This window comes from Tinamus guttatus, unplaced genomic scaffold (genome assembly GCF_059628265.1).
Source record: "Tinamus guttatus ecotype Peru unplaced genomic scaffold, ASM5962826v1 Tinamus_guttatus_pri_ptg000026l, whole genome shotgun sequence".
NCBI lineage: Eukaryota > Metazoa > Chordata > Aves > Tinamiformes > Tinamidae > Tinamus > Tinamus guttatus.
The window spans coordinates 514374-534758 of record NW_028288560.1 but is presented as its reverse complement, the minus strand read 5'-3'; the positions used below and the strand labels follow the sequence as shown (position 1 = coordinate 534758).

At 47.9% G+C, this 20385-nt stretch overlaps 1 protein-coding gene across 2 annotated transcripts; it reads left to right on the top strand.

The window, feature by feature from the left end:
- Positions 1-1657: 1657 nt before the first annotated feature.
- LOC104565247 (6-phosphofructo-2-kinase/fructose-2,6-bisphosphatase 4) lies at positions 1658-19535 on the top strand. 2 transcript variants are annotated; one of them, XM_088527110.1, is made up of 14 exons: positions 1658-1803; positions 4363-4479; positions 6929-7025; positions 7663-7729; positions 8041-8115; positions 8909-8965; positions 9310-9431; positions 10678-10885; positions 10978-11124; positions 11487-11591; positions 12075-12204; positions 12594-12656; positions 13909-13973; positions 19409-19535. In XM_088527110.1, the coding sequence occupies exons 1-14, from the start codon at positions 1701-1703 to the stop codon at positions 19466-19468; spliced, it is 1416 nt and encodes a 471-aa protein (XP_088383236.1). In that variant the 5' UTR covers positions 1658-1700; the 3' UTR covers positions 19469-19535. The 2 variants fall into 2 exon arrangements, with proteins under 2 accessions (XP_088383236.1, XP_088383242.1); XM_088527116.1 differs by lacking the exon at positions 19409-19535 and adding an exon at positions 17111-17300.
- Positions 19536-20385: the final 850 nt, after the last annotated feature.

Below are 20385 nucleotides of genomic sequence, written 5' to 3'. Positions count from 1 at the left end.
TATATTAGATTAGGGAAGTTTATAATACTATGCTTATGTACATATATTGTGCATGTAACTATATGCATTTATATGCATATTATATATATATGCATAGTATATATTTTAAAATAGCTATTTAAAGCATATATTTTTGTAGGCTTGTTTTATAGGGGGTGGAATTGGGCATTTTGATGTCTGGGAGCTCACACAAGGTTTTTGCACTCACGTTTCTGGAGCTGACAGCACGAGGGGCAGGATGTCGCCGCACCGTGTCCAGGGCTGGCAGCCGATGGCCGTGCCAAGACAGGGGCTGTGACCTCTGTCTGCCTGGGTGTCCTCCAGCTGCTTGGCATTTCCGCGTGTTTTCCAGGCTTGGAAGTGATCGATTTCCCAGGGAAATGGGCTCCCTTGGGTGACTTGTACATCCTGTGTGCCTTGCAGTGTGTGGTTCCCATGTGACAGAGATTATGTCCCAAGAGTCGCACAGGGGCCTCAGGCTACACTGGGGTTTCAGCAGCTCAAGAGATTTCCCCAGTCCCCTTCCTTCTATTTCTTGTGTATTCCAAAAATTGTTCCCGGTAAAGGCCGGCTAAGGCTTCCTTGGGTAAGGGACAGTCATCTCTCCTGAAATGGAAGTGCTTTGCTGAGGATCTTGTAGGTGAAACTTCCAGGTCAGCAAGTCCTGAGAGTAGAAATTGGGCATAAAAACTCTGCAGAGAGTAAAGGCGAGGTTATAATTTCTCTGTAGCAAAGCTGAACCCATGGGAACTTCCTTCTGAGCCCTGATATTAGGAAAACCGTTGACACCTTGCTAGTGCAGAAGGTAATTTGGGGCTGAATGAGCAATGCCTATTTTGCTTTTCTCTAGGAATTCAGGGTTTGCTTTCCCTGTGTTCAGTCACATATCCTACTATGTATAATTTAAGTTATACAGAGTTCCTTAAGAACAAGAAACGCAGGCATGAGCCCTTCTTTGAGTTCCACACAGGTGCTTCAAGTTTGCAGGAGCAAGAAGAGCTGGTTTACGGTGTGTGTCACACGAGGGGACACAGCTTCCAAATGCCCTAGCTCGGCCTGCTAGGTATGTTCTTAAGAGCAGCATGTTAAGGTTTTCAGGGCTAAGGCTGAAGCAAGAATGGACTTTAATTTCTGCACTTTGCTTTGAGTCTGTAGAAAGATGCCCAAACTTTGCTATTTCTGGAGAGCGGAGAGATGGGGCTGCAAGGAAGGGAGGGCAGGTCAAGGAAACAGGTTTTGAGGGGCAGAAAAAGTATTGAGCCCTCTGATGCCCAAACCTTGACTCCTGTAAACACTGCCAAGCCCCCAGCTTCATGTTAGGCCTCCTCGTCTGGGCCACTGTGGTCATGTCTGTTCCTAGTGGTCATTGCAATGTGCCAGTGACTGTGCCGGATGCTCTTCTGCAGAAACGTCCCCGGGGAGGCGGATGTGGCAGGGAAATATTGGGCTTTTCTAGGACTTTGCTCATTCCAGGGAAGGGCAGAGTCCCTGCACGGGATTTCTGGGGTGTAAAGGTGACAAAATTGCGGGATGGGAAGGGACGAGCGCGGGGCGCCGCGCGGGGGACGGACGGGGCGAGCGCGGGGCGCCGCGCGGGGCCGAGCCGGGTTCGGGGCCGCCCCGCGGGCGGTGCCGGGTTCGGGGCCGCCCCCGCTCGGCGGTGTCGCCGCCGCCGCAGTGGGAGCCGGGGCGCGGCGAGGATGGCGGCGGGGCCGGCGCGGGAGCTCACGCAGAACCCGCTGCAGAAGACGTGGGAGCCCTACGACAACGGGCTGCCGGCGGGGCACAGCGCCCAGCGCGGCGGTGAGGGGCGCGGGGCGGCCGGGCCCCCCTTCCTCCTGCTCCTTCCTCCTCCTCCTCCTCCTCTTCTTCGTGTCCCCCCCACCCCTCTGTGCCCCCGCGCGAGCCGTGCCCTGGGTTTGGAGGGGGGCGTGGGAGCAGCGTTATCCCGGCCCCGTGTCCCTGCAGCCCGAGCTCCGTCGCCTTCCCTCAAAATGCGAGTTTCCCCCTTTTTTCCCCCTTTTCCCCCCCTTTCCGGCGCGTTATCAGGCCATCTGTCGCCCTTAATGTCTTTCCTGCCCGTGCGCTGCAGCCGGTCGAGTCGGCAGCCTCCGAAGGTGTTTGCCATCGCCTGATACAGTTTTATTATTCCATTATTATTATTGTTATTATTGTCATTTCTTCCCACACTAAGCCAGGCCAAGGCCCAGGGCCGCACAAGCTGCGCCCGCCCGGGGACAAAAGGGCCTTTGTGGCGCCAGTGTCCCTCAAACGGGGCCCGTGTCCCTCCTGCCACCAGGGAGACACCCCGACGTCACCCCACAGTGTCCCGCGGGTGCCGGGATCGCTCCAGGCTGGGAGAAGTAGGAGGCACCGAGGGGTGGAATAAGCAAAGTTCCCATAATCAAGCTGGGCTTTATTTTTATTTTATTTTAGAGATCCCTTTTCTGTGTAGGATTCTGTAATTTTTTGATTGCTGAGACTCACTGCATTGAGAAACCTTTCTGCTTGAAAGCCGGATCCGCACATGTAATTTCCTCCTAAACCTTTTTGCTTTCACATGGATTTTCACTTGCAACGTGCATGTTTTTGTATATGATGTGTCCCCAGGCATTTATGATATGCACGGGGTATCTGTATAATCTGTACATAGGCGTTTTTGGAAACAAATGAATTGGAAGAGAAACAAGATCTAAAGCAAGAGGGACCTCCTTGGGTCTGGGAGAGGGGAGGAAGAGCACGAGGATGAGGAGTATCCCAGTGCTGACAATGGGAAGAGGGATGACGAATTGCCAGAGCCGATCAGTGGGAAAATACGAATTAAACAGTCAAATTGGATGTGTGATGTGGGAGACGTGCAGGGCCAGTTGTACTTGGCAGGGTGGCTGTGTCTGTTGTAGTTAAAAGATATTTGAGTGGGACCCTCGGAGTAGTTTTCTGGGAGTGGAGCTTTTCCCAAAGGCCATGGAAACATCAAGGATGCCTCCGTGAACTTCAGGCAGTTAATCATAGTGGCTCAATCGAAAAAATGCCCAACGGAGAAGGTCAATGCTAAAATTTAACCCAAATAAGGAAAAAAGGAGACTCTCATTACGGATGGAAAGGAAGGGGCAGCTGAAAATTTGCTGGGTGAATTTAGAAAAAATCAACTCTGCCTCTGGTTTCACAAGATCTCAGGAATCCAGGGGGTTGTTGAAACTCTGCTCAGCTGATGTAGCTTGTTCGGTGCCCCAGTTTGGTTTCAAAACCTTCTGCTCTATCTCGCATTCGCTCAGAGCAGGGGGCCAGGAACGCGCGCGCTCTCGCGGTCGCACAGCTGCCCTTTGGGGAAAAACTAAACCATACTGGACATTCTTGGTAGGATTTATTTTAATCTAACATCTCTTTTATATATATATATATATGTATTTTCTTTTATCATTTCACATCCTCAGGATGAAATCCTCAGTCTGTGCTCATGGCGCTGGGGAGACCTGCGAGGTTGGAGGGGTCTCCTTTGCTTTGTGCTTCTTTTCCAATAACTTTGCTACAGGCGGGTTGTCCTATGCCCCATCATATAGATAATTAATGCCCTTAGAAATGTGGTGGAGGGGGAGGCTGCTGCTCTCTTTGGACCCCCCTTAATGTCTCCTTTCTTTCTAGGCAGCTCCTTGTAGCTGTGATTGATAGAGCCAAGCAAGGTATCCGCAACCCGGTGCCCATAAATGTTGTCACTGGAAAGGAATTGCCTGCAAGGCTTTCACATTATAGATACGAATCCTCTAACTTGATAAGTCGCACTTGTAATTAAAATCTTTGCCCCTGATTTGATTGTGTTTCACTGCGTATCAGCCGATCGCAGCCGGTTGCCTGGAACTTTTGTGCTCTCCTTGCGCAAATACTCTTTTTTTTCCAAGCAAGACCGGTAGCTGTGCCCCTCACCTTTGCTTCACTCAAAACCAATTAATGGGGGAAATCTTGGCTTAGAAATTTCCCCTTAAAAATGATCTCACCTCTTAAAACATCTTCTGAAAATCCCGTGCACCTTGCAGTTTCCTTCCAACAAAAGCCGTGAACCGAGGTACCTAGATGCCTACTGCATCCGCATCCGTTTTTATTATTATCTTTGGTGTTGCTTTAGTATGTGTTAAGCACGGATGAAAACACGGGTGTTTCTTTGGTCTGGGTATAGCTCACCGTGCCCAGACTTGCACTGCTGCCACTCACTTGCCCTTGTAAAACTCCACACAGCATAAAAATCACGGAGCACCGAGCCCCCTTTGCAAGAGCATCGCCCCCGTGCATGGGCTGCCCGTGCGGGCGCTGCCGCTTCCCGCTGCCTTTGCGAAATATCTGTTTTTTGGGCTTTTTTTCCTCTTCCAGTATGCATGACCAACTGCCCAACGCTCATCGTCATGGTGGGGCTGCCGGCGAGAGGCAAGACCTACATCTCGAAGAAGCTGACGCGCTACCTGAACTGGATCGGGGTGCCTACGAAAGGTGCGCGCTTTGCGCCGGGGCCTCTTCCGAGACCCAGTTCCCAGGGGTTTTGGTGCCTGGGAAGGCCTCTATTTAAATTGACCTTGAGCTCTTGGAGCTTAAAAAAAAAAGCCTTGCTAATTCCAAGAAACACGTTTAGCATGTTTTGCTTAGGTGAGGTGTTATAGATGGACCTTGATATTGTTTGAGTAAGACAATTTGCAGGATGTCCATTATTGCTTCTAATAATTAACTCTCACTTCTAATAAGTTTGGACCATTTTCACACGGGAGCACCCTTGTGATGAGCCATAGCAGATACTCAGGGACTTGAGGTTGATCTAGTAGTCAAAATCGTTCAGCTGGTTTCCCGCCAGGTGCGTGCCATAGCTCACATGTTCGTTGGATGACGCATTGTGCAGAGGTGTCGTGGTGATGAGGGTCCTGCAAGAAGCAGAAATCCAGCCACACAAAACCCAAGATATTCCTGCATGTGAGTCAGGCTTGAGCAGATATGTCCCCGTTGCAAACACATTGTGGCAGCGATGCAATTTTCTTGAAAGTGAAGTCAATGTAAAGTGCTCTGTTGACTGAATGAGTAGATGACACGTCGCCTAATGCTTCCACTTGTTTGGGATTGAATGAATGAGTGATATGGAATAAGTATCCATTATTTCCAACATCTGTTACCCATAGGCCCTTAATGTCTTCAAATTAGTGTATGCTTAATATGGTAAATGATCCTATTCCCTGAGACAGATGGTTAAAATTACTAAGTTACGTAAAGCAGAGAAAAGATAAATGCCATCTTTTAATTTATGACACGTTGAGCACACTGGAGAGTTGAAGGACATGGAGGTAAGGCCCAGCCTGGATGTTATTTCCAATGTTTAAACCAGCAGCTTTAGATTTTCTTTGGTTCCTTTCAAACTTCCCTGTCATTTAGAGTTTGAAATGGTTAAAAATACAAGTGGCTTCTGTCTGGGCTTTTTGGAGGAAATGAGGTCAATTAGATGCCTGACCAGAACTGTGCTGGGATGTGCTCTTTAGAGGCAAAGTTTTGTGAAGCTTTTCAGAATATTTTTGTCCCTTTGCTAGCGGGGAGGTTTTCCAGCTGGTTTTATGAAGCTGCTCCCCGGAGGTAAGTGCTGATCCCATGGGAGAACGGTTGTGCCCCTGCATAGCACTTCTCCCTTTGCTTCTCTTCTTCCAGTAACTTATTTTTTGTGACGTTTCATCGTGGCCTCTCTGAATATATATATATAGATATGTATATATATATGTATATATTTCAGCTGCCGCATTTTCCTGAGATGGTATGGCCTGTGCTTGGGAAACTTGACCAGTTTGAACTGGGTTATCCTATATCGAGGTCATGCAGCTGACCCCACATGATTGCATCAACAGTATTGAATTCAAACCAACCAGCTTCTTGGAGGGATTAAAACACCAATCACTTCCTTATCTTCCTCCTTCATTCCAGCACCAATCAGTGTGTGTTTTTCTTCTCAGGAAAAGTTATGCTTGAGCCCTTTGGCCATATGTTTCTTACAGTCTTTGCTGCACTGCAGTAATTATGTCCGTTACTTCTTTCCCTCTGCCTGAAAACGAGCTCTGGCAGGTAGCGATGCAGAACCGAATGCTTCACGTCGGTCGGATACGCTGTAAAGTTCAACCTATAGATCACCCCAGCAGTTAAATATTAATTGCACTTGGGAGGCCTCCGTTCGGTGCCGTTGGCTGCTGCGTGGCAAAGCGGAGCTGCCTTGCCCTGATCCCTGCCCGCTGTCGTGACAGATTGGCTGGCACGAACCTTTGCCCGGCTAGAGAAGAGATTTCCTTGACCGCTCTTAACGGGTCACAGTGAGATTATGTGCAGTGCTTATGCTGTTGAGTTTTTTCTTCCCAACTTGAGCATTTTCTTAGCTGAAGACAACAGTCTATTGAAACAATATATTCTGATTCACAAGGAACGGAAATATTTGAGCAGTGTTCTTAGAAATGTTCCCACAACATGAATTTTAAGCGTGGTTTAGCAAACAGGCTAAGTCCTATTTGGGGATTGAAATGAGATTTAGAGCCTTGGGAGGTGCTGCCACTGCATTATTGCACTGCACAGAGGGGGAAAAAAAACCCTATATTGTTAGCAGCCCTTTTTCTGCACTACTGAAACAGGTTTGCAGCCACCCCAGCAAAGCAGGAAAAGCAATTTCTATTTCGCTCGGGCAAACAGGCCGGCAGAGACATTGCCATATGGTCCAGCGGCTCCCCTGGAGCTGCCCACGTCCCCATGTCCTCATGCTGTTTCCATGATTTATCACTAAGTTGTCTTCGTATTAAAAAAAGACAAGCCAGTGCATTCCATGTTGGCTGAGCACACGAGTATTTTATCCTTGGAGGTGGTTTCGGGAGCTATCGTAGCATTTTACTCTCCTTGGCGGTCCCCATTAATGCCGGTTTCTCCTTGCCAGAGTTCAACGTTGGGCAGTACCGTCGAGACCTGGTGAAAAAATATAAATCATTTGAGTTCTTCCTGCCTGACAACGAAGAAGGCTTGAAAATCAGGAAGTAAGTGTTGCCTGTGCGTGGTCCTGCAAAGCCGCTGCTGCCAACGCGGTGTCCGTCGAGCCTTGCTCCTCGCGCCGCTCTGCGTTTGCGTCCGTTTTGTGCTCGTGAAAACCCCTAAGGGACTGCAGTAGGCAAACACCAGGGAATTTTAGAGGAGGTTGGAAAGTGATTTGTGCAGAGAGCTTAAAATTTGGGGCGTTTTGCTATTAATTGCATCCCTTCAAGCAGCAAAAATGTGGGTAAGTGCTTAAACGTGATTCCTTTTGGCCTTGCAGTAGGCTGCAGGGGAATAGGGAAAATTTGCAAACAAATTGACTTTGGCCCGGATGGAGCAAAACTGGGAAACATGCATGAGTTTTATTGTGTGTCCCCCCTGTTCATCTCCAGCAGTAACAGTGTTGGGCTGCTGTTTACAAGATGCCCCATACACATGTATTCAGCAAACACACACACATATATATATATAGGTGTATATACATATATATACTTGATGCTTTTTCATGGTTTAATGGTGCACTGATGAGCAATATGCATTTCTGAGAGCAATCATCTCGCTAGCATTTGTATTAATTGAGCTCAATGCCTTAATAAAATGACTTGAGCCCGTGTTTGAGGTTTCTTCTCTTTCCTTCCTAAGACAGTGTGCCTTAGCAGCGCTGAGCGACGTCCGGCAGTACCTCAGCGAGGAAAACGGGCACGTGGCCGTAAGTTTCTTTTGGAAGACAAATTTGTGACATTTCTCTCCACAAAAAAGCGCTGGATAATACATAACCTTAAGCATTCCAGGATATCTTAACTATATGAGTTATATTAAGTATATGAGCCATAACTGTGAGCTCTGCTAAGGGGTTTGAGGCAAGCTTCAGTACTTGGATAAATACTGGTACAAGTACTATTCTTGACCTGAAGCTCTTGCAAAAAGGCTGCATATTTCCTTGTAATAAGACAGATTTTTTTTCCTTGTAATTCAGGGATTTTAACAGTGCTTTTTTAATTCCCTCTCCCTTTCTTCCAGGTCTTTGATGCCACAAACACAACTCGAGAGCGTCGAGAAACTATTTACAAATTTGGGGAGGAAAATGGATATAAGGTGAGTCAAAAGCAAAGGATTTCTGGGCTGATACTTGGGAAAGCAGTGGCAGTTTTGCTCCTTCACCCTCTTTTCAGAGAAAAGCTCCAGCATGGCCACATCCTTGTATCAACATGATGTGTCAGCAGATAGTTTTAGTGCTTTAAAGATTAAATGATAAGTGGATTCCCTGCACCTTCCTTTCTCTTGCATTTACATTTTATTCAGGTTGGAGTTGATCTCTCTTGTGCCATTGGCTGCACTGGGATCCTCCTGAACCTGTACCTCCAAGTGTGCTGTTGGCAATAACAATTTATAGAGGGGTTCGGGTCTTCTGTACTGAAACACCCAGGGAAATTCATGCTAGTTCTGCACACCCTGGAGGTTTTGTGTGGCGCTCTGCCTTGTGCCCAGGATTGCTTTGCATTTAGTAGCCTTCCATTTGCTCTTCTCTTGCTCCTCTATGCCTGTAAGGAGGCAGACCACAAACATCCTCTTAAGTGCGGCTGCTCCGCGTGTTATTTATCCCAGTCACGGTTTGAACGGCTGAATTTGCGTCCTCCCCACTGATTTCTCTATCATCTCCTCCATCCTAAGTCACTCTTCCTTCATGGCTTGAAAGCATCAGTGGGGAAAAATAGGGCAGCAGAGCATCGCGCTTGGGAGCCATCAACTCCACATCAAGGACAGGGGCGTGTGGTGGGAAGCAGAAGGCCTGGCCCGGCTCGGCCGGGGTTAACTGTGCGTGTTGGCCTTCTCATGCATCTCCTTTCTTCCTTCCTTCTGTCCGCACGGCTTCCTGTTTGGATCGAAGACGTTTTTTGTGGAGTCAGTGTGCGTCGATCCCGAGGTCATAGCTGCAAACATTGTGGTGAGTACCAGGAAGGCGGTTTTAACCGCTCCCCGTCTGCAGGCTGTTAAGTCAGCAGCTTCAAGTGGGTTCACTATTTCAAACACTGCATTAGAAGCACTTCCAATAGGAAAAATCATTAGCTCCCATTAGTGGGGCTTTTTTTCCTTTCTATTTATTTTCCCCTGCGCTGAGGCAGAGGCTCAGTTCTCTGAGGAACAGGTGTTTTTGCTCTATTTATATGATTTTTCAGAACATAAGTTCTGTTTTTTATCACAACTCCCATTTCTTTATACTTCTCTTAAAAAAAGAAGAAGAAAAAAAAAAGAAAAACTAATATACTTCCTTGGTTTTATTTTAAATAGCAAGTAAAACTGGGAAGTCCAGACTATGTTGACTGTAGTAACGACGAAGCAACGGAAGATTTCATGAAGCGCATAGAGTGCTACAAGAACTCGTACGAGACTCTCGATGAGACTCTTGACAAGTAAGTGGTGGAATAGCACTGTGCTCACAGCTGCATTACCTGAGATGTTTCCCTGGGCATCCCTTTGGGAATGGGGATTTTTGGTGGTTTGAGCTTTCTTATCTCTAACAAATTGGAGAGAGTGCATTAGGGGGGCTTAGGCTGGAAACTCGGTGCTTGAGGAAAATTGGCTAAGGAGAGTACTCCGGGACAGTGCTCTTTCCTGTTTTCCAGCTTGAAGGGTGGTGTGGTCCTTCTGGAACAGAGCCTGTATTTAAAAATGATCTCAGAGTAGCTGCCATGCCTGGTTGTTTTTTTATTAGTCTGTAGAGCAGACCCGAGTGATTTGGAAACAACTTCAACTTGTTGACATGGCCCAGAGGAATTTTGAGCCTGTCAGTCTTGCAAAATGTGATTTCCAAATTTCTTTATTTGCAAATAATCCTACCAACTCAGGGCTGTGAGAAATGCTCACATATGTGGTATCTGCCCTTTTCCCCAAAGCATTCAGCTGTTTTTTTTAGATCTTCTTTCAACACCTGGAAATAAGGTAGGGATGAGTCAAGCCTGGATGTCCCTCTCATGGCTCCTAGCAGGACTGGGGTGACGGAGCAGCCTGAGGTTCATCTTAATGTAATTGAGTGTAAGAAGCACGAAGCTGCTTCAGTCAGATCCACTCATGCATTAGTTGCTGATGGATCTAACGGTCGGGCCTGTGCAAGTCGGTAATGATTAACTCCCGGGAACAGCATCGGAGATAAGGCGGCAATGCTTGCTCCTTATCACCTCCGTCTGTTCTCGTTATAGGTTCTCTTATTTCTTTACTGTGTGACATCTGCAATGTCACACTCTCTAGAAACCAGCTGGGCTTTACTTTAGGCTTATTTGTCAGGCTTATTTGTTTGCCTTTTTTTTCCCCCTGCTTTAAACTGGATGCTACTCAAAAATTACTCAGGTAGGAAAGGATAAGGAGGAAAAAGTGATGTGATCATGTGTGTGATGCTGGGAGAAGGTTGTGCCGGGGGAAATTACGGTGCTATTGGTGAAGCGTTGTTAGGGTGGCAGGAAAATGTCTTGCTTCAGGGTGACCCTTGTGATGCTGCTGCTTTCCTGGAGGGATTCACTGAGCCGGGTGACAAGGGCTGCGTGTCCGTAACCTGGAGAACGACATCTCAGTGTAACGATGAGCGAGAGGGCAGCGGGGTCCCAGCACGCGCTGATGCAAACCAGGCGGGTTCTCGCGTATATTTTCGCTTGTCCCCAAAAGGGATCTTTCGTACATCAAAATAATGGACGTGGGGAGGAGCTACCTGGTGAACAGAGTGATGGATCACATCCAGAGCCGGATTGTCTACTACCTCATGAACATCCACGTGACGCCCCGCTCCATCTACCTCTGCCGGCATGGGGAGAGCGAGCTCAACCTCAAAGGGAGGATCGGAGGAGACCCTGGGCTGTCCGTCAGGGGCAAAGAAGTAGGTGCCTCCTGTGTCCCCTGGCCTTGGCTTGTGCGTCCGTGCACGGCCATGCAGGTGCAATCGCCGCTTCCTCCCCCTTCCCCTTGCAGTTCGCCAAGAGCTTGGCGCACTTCATCAACGAGCAGAACATCAAGGACCTCAAGGTTTGGACCAGCCAAATGAAGAGGACCATTCAGACGGCCGAGGCCTTGGGAGTGCCTTACGAGCAGTGGAAGGTTTTGAACGAGATCGATGCCGTAAGTTCGTCCTCTCTCGGGTTGCTGGGACAAGGAAGTGCTCCATTTCGCAAGCAAGGGCAGGAAGGTCGCCAAAGCGGTAGTTGTGCACAGGGCTGCAACGGATGCAGTGTAGCCTCGCTCATGTAGTGACCTCCCTTGCCCATATGGATGTAGCTCACTTGCACAGTGATTTAATGCTCCATTCCTGCCACTGGGTCCAACTAGATCTTCATTTTGTGCACAGCTTTTGGTTTGGAGCACCAAAGAGCAATGAAACACATTTGCTAAAGGATAATTAAATTTGATTTTATCATAAGAGTGATATCTGCTTTTTGTGCTCTTGGAAATAGGTGCTTTTAAATTACTTTTGTTACTTATAGGGAGTGTGTGAAGAAATGACATATGAAGAAATACAGGAAAACTATCCGCTCGAGTTTGCACTGAGAGACCAAGACAAGTATAGATACAGATACCCTAAGGGAGAGGTATGATGCTGTCTTATGGCAAACATGTCCCTATCTCCTTTTGTACATGCATGCGAAAGAAAAACAAAAGTTTCTGAGTAAATAAAAAGGTTGTTCATTTTTCCCAAGTGAAAGGACATAGAGAACTTGCAAATATGGAGCCCATCTAGGCTCTGCTGAGAACACTGCCCAGATGATCCTCCTGGCATCGTCGTGGGTGCCCATGGTGTTGCGTGCAGTTGTGGGGGAGCACTTTGGGAATCTGCAGACACGTTGGCCCGGGTTAAACTGGAAGCATCGAAGCTGCGACACCCTCTGGCCCCAGCGCTGGGCTCCCTTTCAGCCTCCCAGAAGGAGGCTATGCTCTTACATTAGGGGAAAAATTAATTACTGCAACATTGGCCTGTGCTGTGGTGTAACATTTAAAGGCAACTAATACAAAATGAATCCCACCGTATTGAGATTTGCTTTCCCACTTTGGTCTGCTGCGTTTCTCCCCACCAGTCCTATGAAGACCTCGTGCAGCGCCTGGAGCCCGTTATCATGGAGCTGGAGAGGCAGGAGAACGTGCTTGTCATATGTCACCAAGCCGTCATGCGCTGCTTGCTGGCCTATTTTCTCGACAAGCCTGCAGGTAAATCCTCCCTGGAATGCTAGAAAGATGCTTATATTTTTCTCCTGCTGAGATAGCTTGAAAATTAACCAGCCGAAGGCCCAGGGACCAAATTCGAGCCATTTGCTTCATGGTCAGAGAGGAAAGGGAGCAAACAGACTTCTCATATTTAACCCACTCGTGCTGCTGGATAGCTGCCTTTTATTGAGTTGCTTATCCCTAATGCCACAGTGTTGTTTTTCTCCTCTGTTTTAATTGCAGAGGAGAGAAAAGACGTACAGTGCCAATTAAAAAGCAGCTTTTAAAAGGTTGGCCTGTGATGCTGCAGAAAACTTGAGAGGTTCTCGTAATCTCTGTTTCATATGTAATTTGGATTCATAGGTAATTTTGATAAATGTTTGATTTTCCAGAACAACTACCTTACCTCAAGTGCCCGCTGCATACTGTCTTAAAGCTAACCCCAGTGGCGTATGGTGAGTAGCATCTCAGACAGCTTTAACTGTGCCATTAGGAGCTACTGTTGTCCAGGTTTGCAGTATTTTAATTAAAACACATTTAAAATTGACCTTGCTGGAAACCAGAACTGAGCTATTAGGTTCGACAGCTTTGCTAAAACTGGTGAATCCGATCTTGGAAATGTCTGCTTGGTGTGGCAGGCACCAGTTCGACTTGGTGACTTTACAGATGGGTTGCAAAGGCACTTGCAGGTTTTTGGTGCTCTATTCTCGCCCCGAATGAGGAAGCAGAAGTGGTGGTGTGAAATACCCCCCTTGCCCTTTGGAGTCCAGTGAAAGAAAGGCTAATACTGCCATAAACCTGTCTCAGGCTGGTGGGTGAGTCAGATGCAGAGGATGTGTGGGCAGACGTGGTGCATCGAGTCCCTACCAGCTAAACCCACAGTGGGACCCATGGGCAGTGGCAGTGACTGAGGATCAGAGTTGCTGTTTCTTGCTCTCAGGGATCGTAATGTTCCTATGGACCAAGAGATTCAGAGGGTGGTGTTCTAGCAAAAGAAAAGTGATTTTTCCCCCTTAAAATCTGTGTTTTGGTGGAAGCCTTCTGTGAGCAGTGGCCCTCCTGCAAGGGGCTCCAAGGAAGAGCTTTCTCCATGGAAGCAGGTAGCTGCCTTATCAATTTATGCTAGGGTCCTTTAGAAAGGAAGGGCTAAAATCAGCTTTTCACCCATACGCAGTAATCTGTGAAATGTGCAGTCGCTCTAGGAAGGACGTGAGCAGAAAGCCCTGGAAGACGAACCTGGCTCTTCTGCAAGGCACGGGCTCCTTGAGGTGGAGTATGTCCGAGGCGGCCAAGTCTGCAGGAACATGCTGTTGTCCTGCTCAAGTTTTTTAAAATGGGACCAGTATTTAAATTCTGTATTGCAATGAAAATCTAATACACCTTGGCTGTATAAAATCAAAGCTACAGGTAGAAGCTTTTCATGAGATGCTGTTCGTGGATGTTTAAAAAATGTAGATTTATGTTTCATTTTTCAGAACAGTATTAAAGGCAAGGTAAGAATACACGAGGGGCTATCAGGTTGGGAATGATATTCATTCTTGTGGAGCTGATTCCTTTTCAAGTGAAGCTCTTCAGAATTTCAGAAATCCTGGTATAAATCACAAGAGGGAAAGGATCAACCGTCACCAACTTGAAATTAGATTGCATCTTTACAGCGAGTTTGGTTTGGAAGCAGAGCAACTCTAAAAATGTGTTTTCTGTCCGCAGGATGTAAAGTGGAATCAATATTCCTGAATGTGGAAGCTGTGAACACGCATAGAGACAAACCAGAGGTAAGTGCTGCTTTCCCAGCAGAGAAGGCGAAGATTCTCTGAGCTGACTCCTGTGGTCCTCGTGCTTGGAAATGATTTTTGTAACTCTGCTGATTATAATGTATACATCAAGATTTTCTACTAGCTTCTTGTTGAGAAAGCAGATCTGTTTTTATTGAGCCAATACGTTGTTTTGTATCTTCCAAAAACATGCTGTGCGTGTGTGCATATACGTGCAAATGAGCTTCTATATATGTATAAATGAGTTTGTAAGTGTGCATGCAGTTAGGCACATGACATAAAACAGCTGACCTGGCCGGAGGGTATTTTCTATTAGTGGCAGCTGTACGTAAACCACGCCAGAGGAACCACTGCAGAGAAGTTTATTTCAATGTTTGGCCAAACGTGCTCATTTTGGATAATTGATAGCCAAGGCATCTTCCATGCGACAGCGGTGCTGCTGTTTCCACTCCCTTGCCCTTCTCCCCGTCGTCCTTGTGCCTTTGCTGCAGTGTCTTCACGGGGGCTGTTGGGTTTGGGGAGCCCCGGGGGCCTGGGAGGTGTTGGGTGACCGCAGTGGAAATAAATTCAGGTGTCTGGAAGTGGCTGCTGGGATAGCCCAGAAGAAGCATTAAATAATTCAGATGAGCAGAGCATTTTTCAGTCTGTCTGGCTGAATTTACACCTCGCTATAAGGTTTTGGGGGAGTTGCTGTTGGAAATAGCAGTTTACAACTGCAAAGGTGCGTTTGGGGGGCATCACCAGATCACCAAAGCAGCTGCTGGCGCCGGGCTGTTGTGCTTCAGGTGCACGTGAGGGATCGTGCGGACGGCTGCGCTGCTCTGGACCTAAAGCTGCTTCTTTAGAAATGAGATTGATTGCCATGAATTGGAAAGAAAACACACACAAAAGAGCAGAGACTCTCCAAACCCCCCCAAACACCCTCCTCGCTGTCCTCAAGAGACCCACGCCAGGAAAGCACGGGCCACGTTGCCTTATTAAGTAAAGAGGGATGATTCTGTGCTGCTCGCTGGACTACCAATATTTCATTTCTAAAAATCTATGAAAATGTTAATTACTGCTATAAAACTATTTTTTCAGATACTCCCTGGAAACCAAAGCATTTAATTAGATATAGCTTTGCAGACGAGAACACCATTAAGCAGTGCACGTAGGTGACTGGGGATTGCCCCGGGTGCCCACACAAGTGATTTGTGGTCCCTGGCAGACGCAGTATTTCAGAGCAGCCCTGTCCTCCTCTGCTGTAGCCAAAAAGATGTGTTTTCACTTTGCATAAATGCAGGCAAAGCACAAAATTATTAGTTTTAGTGTATGTAAGCTTCTTTATACGATGAGGATTTATACAATGAGGATTGTGGTGATCAGCGGTGCAGAGTCTAGTTGGAGGCCTGTGGCTAGTGGGGTCCCCCAGGGGTCAGTCCTTGGTCCAGTCCTGTTCAATTTATTCATCAATGGCCTGGATGAAGGCACAGAGTGCTCCCTCAGCAAGTTTGCTGATGACACGAAACTGGGAGGAGTAGCCGATACCCCAGAGGGCTGCGCTGCCATCCAGAGGGACCTGGACAGACTGGACAACTGGGCGGTGAAAAACCTCATGCAATTCAACAAGGCCAAGTGCAAGGTCCTGCACCTGGGGAGGAATAACCCCAGACACCAGTACAGGCTGGGGACCGACCTTGTGGAGAGCAGCTCTGCAGAGAAAGACCTGGGTGTCATGGTGGATGATAAGTTGACCATGAGGCAGCAGTTGCCCTCGTGGCCAAGAAGGCCAATGGAATCCTGGGCTGCTTTAAGAAGAGCGTCTCCAGCAGGTCGAGGGAGGTGATCCTGCCCCTCTACTCAGCCCTGGTGAGGCCGCATCTGGAGTACTGTGTCCAGTTCTGGGCTCCACAGTACAAGAGGGATGTGGAGCTGCTGGAGAGAGTCCAGCGCAGGGCCACAAGGATGATCAGGGGCCTGGAACATCTGCCCTATGAGGAGAGGCTGAGGGAGCTGGGCCTGTTCAGCCTGGAGAAGAGAAGGCTGAGAGGGGATCTAATCAGTGTATATAAATACCTCAAGGGAGGGAGTGCAGAGGACGGGGATGGTCTCTTTTCAGTGGTGGCCACTGATAGGACTAGAGGAAATGGCCGGAAACTGAAACATCAAAAATTCCATAGGAACTTAAGGAAAAATTTCTTAACAGTGAGGGTGACAGAGCACTGGAACAGGCTGCCCAGAGAGGTTGTAGAGTCTCCTTCTCTGGAGATCTTCAAAACCCGCTTGGGCGCAGTCCTGTGCCACGTGCTCTAGGTGTCCCTGCGTATGCAGGGGGGTTGGACTAGATGATCTCTAGAGGTCCCTTCCAACCCTAAGAATTCTATGATTCTATGATTCTAGGATTCGTCCACAGTGGATTTAACGGGAGTGCTTGTCGGCATCAACGTGGTTTCAGTTCCTGTCCTTTTCTGCTGAAGAAGCCTGTTATTTTTATGGAAAATAATTGCTTTAGCTGTTGCTGGGGTCCTCTCTGCGCCAGAACTCGCCTTCCCTGATAGGGGATTTGGCCATACTCTGCTTTTGGCTTGGCACAATTTTCTGCGTTGAATGTGGTCACTTTTGTCCCTCTGCGAGGCTGAGGCAAATTGGGCAAGATCTAGTCAGTATGATCAGTCTTGAACTAGCGAGATGTCTTGGAAGAGATTTAAAAATTATATTATCATCTCAAGTGTGGGATTTGTACTTTGATATTACCTGTCATAGTAGCAAAGGGAAAAATCTTCCCTTGGGAACTAAATGTATGACATAGTTCAGGAAAACCCTGAAGTTCTTGCAACTCAAGTGCCGGCTTTGAATAGAAGTGTAGATCCTTAAGTGGATGGTTAAGTGGATTCCTGCTTGGGCCTCTCCAAGACTTCCTCCTAAATATGGCTTTTTGGCAACATTATCAGCATGGGATCAGCGATTGCTGTAAATCAGTTTTCCTGCTCTCTCGTCCAGGCACATCCAGCAGCTGTCGCTCCGCTGCATTGCCTGGGGAGGGGGAAATCTCTGCTTTTAAATTATTGCAGCCACACAGTTGTGAAGGAATCTGGTGGCTGTGTCGCTCTTACTGCTGCATGATAAATATTCTCCTCTGTATTTTTATCATTACGCAGAATGTAGACATTTCCCGGCCTCCCGAGGATGCTCTTGTAACAGTCCCTGCTCACCAGTGATCCTGGGTCCTGCTCAGCTCTCGAACTGGGGCTGCTGTTTTCATCCTACTGCTTCAAACTGAAAAAAACAAATCATTCCAATCACTTTGCCATAGTGATAATAATAAAAATTAATAGCTCACACTCCAAACTGCCTATTTGTATAGTGCATGGCTTGAATAAATCACCAAAGCACAACAAAGCTGCTGGACCTGCATGAGTTGCTAACCGTGGATCGGCTGTGGCTGGAAGGCTGTTCTTCTTGCTGGTTGTAGCCTGGCGATGGTGCGGCGCTGCTTTGGGAGCCTGGAGCAGCTGCTTGATGCTGGATAGTCACTTGATGAGTCCCGGCTGCAGGAGGGTCATCGTCCTGTTGAGCTGTAGCACCGGTTTGCTGGATGTGCCGATTAATGTCGTGCCGTAGGGAAGGGGCTGGCGGCTTCCCACGTAGCTCCACGACAGTCTTTTCAAGTTATAGGAAGGCGCGTACATATTTTTCATGTAAAATATGTCTTCACCGCTGCAGAGCAGGCATTAGCATTGGCCAAGCATCTTGCTGGCCTTGGAGGAGGAGATGAGCTCCCCTGGCTCGAGCTGGACGGTTCCTGCCCAGGGAGCGTGGGCTGCTCACGGACCCGTTGGTGGCTGGTGGCCACCAGACCTGATTTACCTGCTAGCCCATCCCAGAAGGCAGGAGTGTTTTCTGTGCATAGGGCAGGAATCCTTCCCTGGGGCTTGCTCTCCTCGCTGTGCAGATGTCCACAGCGCAGCGGGTGCTTAAAGGCACTTTGGCACTTGAAGTGGGTGCCTGTTAAACCACTCCACAGACACAACGGTCCTTTCTAGGGTTTCTTCTTAGCAGGAAAAGGGCCAGATGCTGGGCGGGAAGCGTTGGCGTGAGCACTGCATAAAATGTCATGTTGCTTGTGCCTCTGCTGTGTGCTCGTGCTTCAGGCAGGCCTGCCCCTTGCTAGCTTCATCTGTTAGGGCTTTCTTGGTGCTCTGCAGCATTTTAGAGACTCCTTTCTTGAAAAAGAGGTTTTATTCCCTCTCTTGTCTTTCCTGAGCTCTCCAGGACATACTGGTGTTGGTGCATTGCGGTAGGAATTGGGTTTTCCTGGGGTTTGATTGAATTTGGGATTGCTAAGCAGCTGCAGGGACCCACTTTGCTTCCAAAGATGCTTCCAGAGAAAGCATTTTCCATTAAAAGGGCTGTTTATCCCATTTTAAGCCTCATTTCACCTGATCTTGTAGTTACATACGTTGGATGCATGTCTAAGATGTGCCAAGAGAATTGAAGTTTTCAGTGTGCATCTCTGCTAGTTCCTTTTCCCATTGCCTTTCCTTGTGTTGAAGGACTTCTTGCTCTCAGCTGTCCTGATCTTTTTTCTCACGAGACTGTCCTGCTTGCTAAGATACTGCTTTTTGGGGGAGAAAAAGGACACGGGCAGGTTTCAACTCCCAAATCTAATCTAGTAGTGCTTCTTATCTCCTGTAATGCTAAAAATCAGCTGGAAATTCCAAAAATTCGGGTGTGTTGGGTTGGAGCGGTGCCCACAGCCCGGTCCTGCCGTGCTGGAGCGGTTCTCCATGTCCTCGGGTTGTGTTTTCCCCAAAGAGACCTGTCTTGAAAGCAAAAGCAAAGAGAGGTGGCTGCAAATCCCTGCAATGGGTTATCTGGTGCCAAAGCGCCGTCTGCCAAAGGGGCCATGCGGCCTCTGATGAATTTGAGCTCCACGTTGCCAGATCTTTAGGAGGTCCTTCCAGGGAGCTAACTGCTGGCAAGCAAGACCAGAATTGGCTTTCTAGTGGCTGTAGTGTTTTTGTTTGTTTTTTTTTTTTCCCTCCTGGAGCATGTTCCAGAGGAGAAATGGGTTTCCGAATGCGGGCAGTTATTTTTGCTTGGTCTATGACTTTTGCCATAGGGATGGCACCTGCCCATAGGGTGCAGGGGCAGTGAGTGTCCTACCAAAGCTGGTGAGATATGTGTCTCTTGAGATGCTTTTTTGGCAGCTCAAGCTCTGTGGCGGATGTAGCAGTTGGGATGAAGGTTGAAGGTGGCTTCTGAATTACGTTTACCAGCAGGGACCAATATTTTTAGATGGTTTTATGGAACTGTCTCAACCTTAAGATGGTTTTGAGGCAACAAGCGTTGAGACCTTGTCTTGAGGCTCACGTTTTACCTGCGTCATAGCCGTGCGTTGAGCAGGGCGCCCACTGACACCCTCCATTTAGGACCTCTTGGTCTTTCTCTTGCAGAACGTAGGGGTGGACCGGTCCCGAGAAGAGGCGCTGCGCACGGTGCCCAACCACCTATAGCTCCAGCTCGCCACGGCGGCCACCCCTCCTCATCCCCGGAGCGCCGGGGAGTCCCTCGGGGACAGAGGGACGTCCCCCGCGGTCGGCCCCGCTGCAAGCAAGGCGCTCGCCTCCCCGTCCCGCCGAGACATTTCGAATGTGGCTCTGCTTCCTCGGAGAAAAGGCCTCGCCGAAGGCACCAGCGAGGACTGAGGATGGTCCCGGGAAGCGGCGCGTAGTTTGGTTTTAAATTTTCATACATCCATCTGTGCTGTTTCAAGTGCGTTTTAGTGTTCATTGGTGCATACTGCAGGGGGTCAAGCACCCACATCAATTCTACTGTTGGGTTTTAACTCGTCTTTACTTTCTTTTTAAGTGTTTTTCCAAGAGTCCTTTTATTTTGACTGTGAATAATTGCCTAGAATTAGAGGGAGTTTTTTTTTTTATAGAATATTTAATATATGTGAAATTCTGAATTTTGGGCATTGGAGGCTCCCTGTTGTCAAACTGAATATTTTGGAAGCAGGGAGGCTTTCCCTGCTATTGTGACAAAGCGACTGTTTCCCTTCCCAAAACTTCTGCTGTTTTAGCAAGGTTTGAATGTTTTCTGGGGGCCGGCTGCATTTCAGAGGGCAGCAGAGAGACAGTATTAAGTAACACTTGTAGGGGGACCCAGGGGTGAGATGCTGCTCATCTTCAGTGTGGTGACATTTAGGCAATTTCTGGAACAAATTTCAGTCTAAAGTTGATGTTTTTCTTTAAGGAGAGAGTCGAGACAGGTTTGGTAGGGTTTAACCTTTATAACAGCTCATCCAAGAAAGAAACTGGGTAAATTCTGACCTTAATATTTTTACATGGCATAGCTACCTTTTCAGTGGTGTGTTTTTCCTTTAATTTTCCAATGACTTGTCAATTAACCAAGCTTTCACCACCTAGGC